General features: G+C 38.9%; 1 protein-coding gene across 1 annotated transcript; it reads right to left on the bottom strand.

Annotated features, from left to right (window-relative positions):
- Positions 1–3,238: 3,238 nt before the first annotated feature.
- LOC131302016 (metalloendoproteinase 4-MMP-like) lies at positions 3,239–4,878 on the bottom strand. The gene has a single exon (XM_058328566.1). The coding sequence runs from the start codon at positions 4,730–4,732 to the stop codon at positions 3,671–3,673; it is 1,062 nt and encodes a 353-aa protein (XP_058184549.1). The 5' UTR covers positions 4,733–4,878; the 3' UTR covers positions 3,239–3,670.
- Between the last annotated feature and the right edge of the window lie 3,185 nt (positions 4,879–8,063).

Genomic DNA, 8,063 nt, shown 5'->3' with positions numbered 1-8,063 from the left:
TTTTCTACGAAGACTTCAAATTTGTAATATAAATACAAAAACTCCATTAAAATTGATCTTTAAATTTTGTAATACTCTACTCGTCCCATTTTTTTTTATTATTTCTTTTGTATCTATGGTGTATATTATTTAATGTGAATCTTCGAAAATAGGTAATATAAATCTTATTTGATAAATTTTAATTTGTTCAATGATAGAAAGTTATCGAAATCTTGAAAAAATTATGAATTGAAAGATATACGTAATGGACACAAAAAAGACAAAATGAATAATGAACAAACAAAACTAAGTGGTCTTGATAGATTTAACTATTTGCTTCATCATAAGATTTCAGGTTCGATTCTCCTTATCAACAACTCTTGGGATCACCTCACCCCATGTGTAAATGTATGAAAAGGCTATGGGATGGCCTGTAAAGATTAGTCCAAGATGTGTGCATGCTAGCCCGAGACATCCTGCATTACCAAAAAAAAATTTGGGACGAAGGGAGCAAATTAAATATCTTTCTTCGCAGAGCTATTGGTCGGAATCCATGGTAGAGCATTGGGAATCAAGGGATCAAGATCGCCTATGTACTACTACTATTTTTTCCTGAAAAAATTAACACTTTTTTATTTTTTATTGTTCCAAAAAATTTGACCTACTTCAAAAGAAAATAGGCAATAGTTAATAAATTTTCTCTTTTACCCTTCCCTTTTTAAGTACGGACAGGGTGAGAAAAGATAATGATCGAAGAGTAAAATGACAAAAGCAAGTGATAAAAAAATGCAACGATGGTGCTCACTTGTTGAATTAAAATTTCCAAAATGGACCATTAAATGGGAATGCGGGGATAGCATTTTCTAGTGCGAGCAGGATCACAAGTATGTAAATCCATTACCTAGCTTTACGTAAATAGTTTTTCTAGTATTATGAGTTCAATGTTTAAACTGCTATGGCTCATATTTCATTCCTTAATTGTATTTTTAGATGATTCGGATTAAAAAAAAAAAACTTTGGTCGTGTACTTGTAATTTTTCTTGAAAAACAGTGGCATTCTTTCAAGTCCCGACGTCTTCTTTGGGCACCGTTTACTTGGAGACTTCGAACACGGAATTGACTTGACGGTGGGGAAATGACTGAAGAAATTGGAAACCATGCCCCCTTCAATTCAACAAAAGCAACAAAAATGGCCACAGAGAGGACTTGACTGACTTCTGAGGTTTTTGCTAAAGTCACACAACTCCCGTACGGGCGTAGGAGCGGGAGCACGACGAGCTCGAGCGTGAAAGCGTTTTTGAAGCATGTCCTGAATTACTAAAATTCACGACAGAAAGGATTAAAGATGCGAACACAATATGAAGATTGAGAGTTGAAAAACGGTACATTTTTAAGGATTACGTGGCTAACGATTTTTCAACTATCCATGTTACTGCTTACAAAGTACATGAGTAGAGAGAATTGGAGCACTATCCATCAGGCCCATGGCTTTGATGCTGGTTCCACTAGAAGCCCACGTGTTGAGATCATCAGGCCCAAGTGAAACTGGGTTGTGATATTTGGAGTTGGGGGCTCATAGCATGGTGCTGTGTCTCTTTCGGTTGGGCTCCATTTCGGGCTTATAAGTGTGATCGGAATCGTTCACTTTGACTCATCAGAGAATAGAGATCAATTTTGTCATACTTGACAAAAATGAGACTGATCGAACATCTGTATTTACATGAAAGAAGCGCATTTTTTTCCTCAAAGTTCATTCTTAAAATCGTGGTTTTATTTTTTGAAACAAATACTGTGTGTTCATTCTTAAAACTATGCTGTTTGATTATCCTAATTTTGGGTATGGATGAAAAACTCAGCGAATCGAATGGATTGATCAAGTTCGATCACCACATATGATTTCGAAATAGAACCGAACCAAAGGGCACATCAGGACCGAGGCCCGCGATATTTGGTGATTGTTATGGAACAAAAACATTGAATTTTCACAAATCCATGAGGCAAAACACTAGGCAATAGTGTGCACGTACTGTAAACTAACATTTGGAATTGCTTTCCTCAAAAAAACTTGGAATTGGCATAAAAATAAAAAAAAAGTTTTTGATACATGGAAAAGAAACTAAGTGTGCGTGCAACGTTATCATTTGTAAGATAGTATTCTCTCTGTCCCTAAATAAATTTCTGGCGTGCAAACCTAAGCCTTTAAAAAAAGTATTTTTTGTTCGAATATTTTAAAAAAATTATAACTTATCAGAACTCATTGATATCTATTGATTTGTAAAAAGAAAATTTGATTCTTTTTATGAAAAAATTCATCTTTTTAAAGGCTTAAATTTGTGCGCCAAACATTTATTTAGGAACGAAAAGAGTAAGATAATTGCAAACGGTAACAACTCGCACCAACAATGTCCAATATTATAAGAGCATGCATCCTTGGGTTAAAATTCTAGATTTGTACTAGCCCACAAACATGCTCCCTTTGCATATAAAAATTATTATGCCCTGAGATACCGCCATGTAATAAAAGAAAGGACTGGCCACTACATGACGGTACCAAAGATATTGAATAATCTCTCGAACACATTGCAGCTAGGCCTCAAATGTAGGTTGACTTTTAAAAAACATCTTCCATAGCTGCAAGTTTCAACCACATGATACGATCTGAGGCAGGAAAAAAAAACGTAAAACATCATATGACACCTCAATGATTGCATGTTAACCTAACGTTACAAGTAAACACCAAGACCATGTTCGCTGTGATTTTGGTTTTGAAATTTTTCTCCGCGCACGATCTTCAATAAATTTCTTTTCGATTATTACTCTCATTTTTCTAGGGAACTGATTTTCGCGCTCCAAGATTTACTGCAGGCGCTGCACCTTTTTGTTTTTATACTGTGATGTTGCTGGCAACATCACAGTGTAAAAACAAAAAGGTGGAGCGTCTGCAGTAAATCTTAGAGCGCGAATATCAATTCCCTTTTTCTATCTATATCTACAATTGGCACTGCTAACATCACATACTTCGCACAACCATGCTTCATTGTGAATCAATAGTAGCCACAGTCACTACTGTTCACCTTGCCATTAGCCGGTTTGCTTCGTCTGTATCGACACATCTTAGCAGCATGTTGTCATATATAGAATCTATACACAGTCCTTAATTAATTTTTCTCAATTATTACTCACACTTATCTACCTATCTTTATTCATTGTCCAAAATCGCAAAACGAAGACGGTTAGCATGAGTGATGTTACCTTCAAAGAGAAGAAACAGACGAATTCTTTAATTCCACTGATTTGTGAATGTTTGTATGTACAGTTTAAAGTATCAATGGGACCCAAAAAAAAAAAAATGAAAGAGAAAGAAAAGTGAAATTATACAATTGTTCATAAGTACCACCACGTAGTATTCTAGATCACTTTACAATCACATATTTTTGTAGCGTATATCACTAAGTGAATGAACCTCGCAAAAATGTATGGTTGTAAAATGGTTCGGAGTACCACGTGACGGTACTCCCGGACTGTTGAATAAGAGAATCTTATTCACAAAGCTCCGTAAATAAAGTTTTACGAAAATGTATCGTGACCGTCGGATGTTAATGAAACTTTTCCAGAACAGTCGCAATTCAGTTCATTCGTAAAGAACTTATTCACGAGCCTCAGTAAGGATAATGACTTGAAAGAATAATGATCACCACCACCAAACAAACGTCAAAACCATCATGACCAAAGCAGCCGCCCACAAAGACCCCGTTCCGAATCCAACGGCCAGGCTCGAAGAAGACGTCTCAGACTCCAACAAAGAGCTGAGCTTGAAATTGGGATTAGACCCGTACAAGAACTGGACTCCTTCCACGTCGTCAACCGTAAGGTCCACCTTCTTCGTCCGCGGACTTAGGCTCGGATACATGACCGCTTCTCTCACCGGAGTGTGGGCCAGCCCGAGCACGTGCCCGATCTCGTGGGTCGCCACAGACTCCAAGTCGACGGCCGCCCTCGACCTCTCCGACCTGAAGTCGACGGCCCACGTCTCCGCTGCGTCGAGGTGGAGCCTCCCGTTTTCGGGCGAGAAAGCGTGTGCCAGCACCCCCAGCACCCCGTCGAACGGCTCCCCGTCCCCGTGGTCCCCGCCGAAGAACCCGATCTTTATGTCCGCCGCCCAGTAGTCCTCCGCCGCCGTGAAATTCACCGGTATCACGGCCGACCACCGCGAAAACGCCCTCTCGAACGCCGATTCTATGTCCGACTGAGCTATGTAATCGATGGAATACTCGGGTGATAACGCGTAGGTTAACGTCATCGGAGGAGGCGAACGGGCCCACCTCGGCTCGCCGTAGAAGTACGCGTAGCGCTTTGTTGCGCGAACGGGGTCGGCGACGCCGCAACGCGGGGCCATGATTTGGGAAACGGTGCCAGAGTCGAGTTTTCCGGTGACGGGGAGACCGAGGGCCTTCTGGTAATTTACGACCGCGGATTCGAAGCGGTCGTCGAAGACATCGGTTAAGTTCGGTTTGGGTAACCGTTCGAGGTACCCGAACCGCTGGAAGTACTTTTTCAGCTCCGACATGCCGCTGACGTGGCTCCCCCTCCCGGCGTCGAGGAACTTGACGAAGTCTCGCCACGTGTCGTTGTGTCGGTCTGGGTGGGCGGTTAATTCGGTTGACGGGTAAGGTAGAGTTCTGGCGGGAAAACAGGGAAGAGAGAGCAGGAGAGAGAAGGAGAGGATGGAGAAATAGCTGAGAAACCCAAACATGGTTTGGGTTAGTTATTTTCGTTCGAGATTGGAGCCTTTTTAATTTGGGATTTATTTACACACACTGGTGGAGGAAGTTTTATTAGGACTGCTAATTTTTTGATTAATATATAAAGAATTGGACATGTATTATGTATGGGAGTTCATATGAATGTTCTGATTCGATAGCATGTTTGAAAAATATAAATTGTCGATAACGTAACTTTCATTAATTTATATATAAAAAAATATGGTTCTATCATGTTTATTTATCTAAAATAAAAAATCTAATAAAATAAGGAAAATATGGATAAGTCGCTGGTTGCCACCTCCCACCATTTTCACTGTAAAAAAAAAAAAAGAAACAATGAAGTATCTAGAAAACATAAAATGATGAAGGGTGTGTTTCAATAAGGTTTTTTCTTTTGTTTTGTCCGGTTTCTGTCTAGATATTTCCGATTCTGTCGCGGCTGATTTCCCCAGTCTGGGGTTTATACCGGTTTGGTTTTCTTAGATCCGGTGGGTGTGATTGGTGGGTCAATAAGTAACTGATTTTCATCAATTTTTGATGTTTTCTTTGATATAGAGTTCTGTTCATCCCGAGGCGACTGGTGTCTAGATATTAGCTTTACGTATACCGATCCATGTTGCGCAAGTTGACGGTGTGAAGAAGAGTGTTGGCTCATGCATAGGCACTAGACATTAGCTTCGTCTTTTTGTGTTTCCTATATATCGTTAGTTTTGAGACTTGGTCGTGTTTTTTTATCTCTGTGTTGTGATGGAAATCAGTAGATGCCATATGGCTTTTTGGAATGAAAATATCTTCTCTTTTCGGGTAAAAAAAAAAAAAGAAGGGTGTGTTTTGCTAAGGGTTCTTACAAAATAAACTTATTTGTAATTTTCAAGTTTAAAAATAATAGAATTACTTAAATATTTTTTTGTGCAATATGGATTTTTTTTATCCAAATATGAATTTTGTTTGATAGATCCCGATAAGATCCATGTCTTAGGCATGTTAATCCAATCATTATACCCCTTCCCAGTCAACAATTGCCTAGTGGAAGTAGTAAGTGGAATTACTCTCTTACCCTTCGGTGTTTTTTTTTAAAAAAAAAAAAAACTAAACAGGAAACATTATGAAAATAAAAAAATACGATAACGTAATATTGAAATAGGGAAATGATTTTGTCACTCTATTTTTTGTTAATATCACTTCCCTGTAAGTGTATTTTTTGCAGATAAATGACGTTAACAAAAAAAAAGTGGCAAAATCAGCCGTCATTGAAATAATATTTTGTTGACAGGATAAATCACGCTTTATACTTCAGTTGAAGACAAGATTGATACAAGGCTTATTAGAAGAAGAAAACGAAAGGGAAGTTAGGGAGATGTTTCGTGTGCACCTTTTCAAGTTGAGTTGAGATTCATTGTTGAAATGGTGGGTGAACCACGCAATTGACTCTGTCAATTTTCATATAAATTTTTTTTTTTTGTTTTATACTAAAGACTGATTGGAGGTCTGCAGTTTTGCTTGTCTATTTTACAAACCTGGGCCCTGTTGCGCACCTCTGTCGTGCATCATCTCAGTCGTTCGTTCGTGTTTTGAATGGTTCGGATTTTAAGAAAATACTTTTAGGGAAAAGTTACTTTTTCCTAGAAGAGGTTTTTTTTTTTTTAAATCCGAACCATCTAAGACACAGACGAACGGCTCAAATGGTGCACAGCAACTGCAGTACCGTAATAGGCCCCGTTTTGCTTTTTTTACTAATAAAATTTTTTACCTGTTGAAAAGGAAGTCGATATTGCACCAAAAGTAATCTTTTACGTTTACATAATTACTATCATTCTTTAGTCGGAGTTTTTGTTTGCTTGTTGACCAAATTAGGTAATTTTTGACTATAACATACTGACTAAACTATGGAACATAATATTATTTTCTCTTACGAAGTTGTTAGATTATGGAATATTTTGCCAAAAAAAATATTGGCATTTTAAATAGAATGGAAATTTTGTGTACTTAATTCGTGTCCAAACCTAATTTAAGAAATTATTCGAGTATTTCCATGCATACGGAAACTCAAACTTGACTAGGGGTTTGAGTCTTGTCAGTAGTCAGGGATTGGGGGATTTGTGCTCTTGCCATCCGGTACCTAGGTGGTGCTGTGGCGACAGTCTATCATTACGGACAGTAGCTATGGCTCAAATCAAACATTCCACAACGGGTAGGGAGCCCTTATGTTGCCCCCTCCCACCCTTTTACCAGTTCAAAAAAAAAAAAAAACGCACGGTAATGTTATTTGTCAAGAATAGTGTATAATATTAAAAAACCCCGAATATTTTGGTGATCGACCATGTCCGAGCACCAAGCTATACATAGAAAATGGTCCTTTACTGGCAACATGATAGGGCTTTTGTTCATTCCTAAACTATGATGTTTCATAGGAGATGCGCAGGTTCTCACTGCAGAAGCGGAAGAAGTGGAATGGGGCGGCCAGCAGCCATCTCAGTCATTGATACCTAAAGAAAGCGATTTTGAGGTCCTCTCAGTCACGGCATGCTTCTTGTCGAAGAAAGAGCCATAAGGTAGCAGAACTAGTCTGAATGCTTGTTCGGTTGAGGATTGAGGATTTGGACTCAAAATTATTACCCTTCTCTAACATCCACTCATTACCCCTATCTTCAACCACTATTTTCATTTTTATCTCTATCTCTCTCCAATTATTATCCTATCTCCCTATCCTAATTATTACAAATTCAAATACAAAATCCAAATCCAAAAAACCTTCAACTGAACAAGCCCGAGATTCCATAACCACCTGGATCGAGAGCAGTTGAACACAAGAAAATTCGAGAGCAGTTGAACACGAGAAAATAAAGCAAGAAAAACATGAGACAAAATAAGATAAGAGTGCAAGACAAGGTATTGCCAACAAGAGCCGAGAGAAGAAAGACAAGGTATTGCCAACAAGAGTCGGACACGAGAGAAGATCTTAAATCTGTTAAACCAGTCCCAAACCAAAGCAGGGGCCTGTTGTGCAGCACCGTCCGAACCGTGTTTTAGATGATCCGGATTTTAAGAACTTTTCTAAAAGAGTTTTCATAAAATCCGAACCGTCCAAAACAGGGATAAAAGGCTGAGCTGATGCACGAGAGGGATGTTGTGCAAGGTGCACAACAGGACCCTGGGTTCGTCCCAAACCCATACTGAGATTTTGTGGCCACAAAAAACACAAGTCATCATCAAGAATAAGGCCAGGCCAATTTACCACAATCTCCTTCAACAACCCTGTTTGATGCACCATTTAGTGGCCCAGAAAAGGAGGAGAAAAGATGTCAAAAGTGGAGATGCATC

The sequence above is a fragment of the Rhododendron vialii genome, chromosome 9a (assembly GCF_030253575.1).
Source record: "Rhododendron vialii isolate Sample 1 chromosome 9a, ASM3025357v1".
Classification (NCBI taxonomy): domain Eukaryota; kingdom Viridiplantae; phylum Streptophyta; class Magnoliopsida; order Ericales; family Ericaceae; genus Rhododendron; species Rhododendron vialii.
The sequence above is the reverse complement of the archived record's forward strand: the minus strand, read 5'-3'. Positions and strand labels throughout refer to the sequence as shown.

Coding starts and splice junctions, on each gene's coding strand:
- LOC131302016 (XM_058328566.1), bottom strand. CDS start 4,732: ATGTTTGGGTTTCTCAGCTATTTCTCCATCCTCTCCTTCTCTCTCCTG.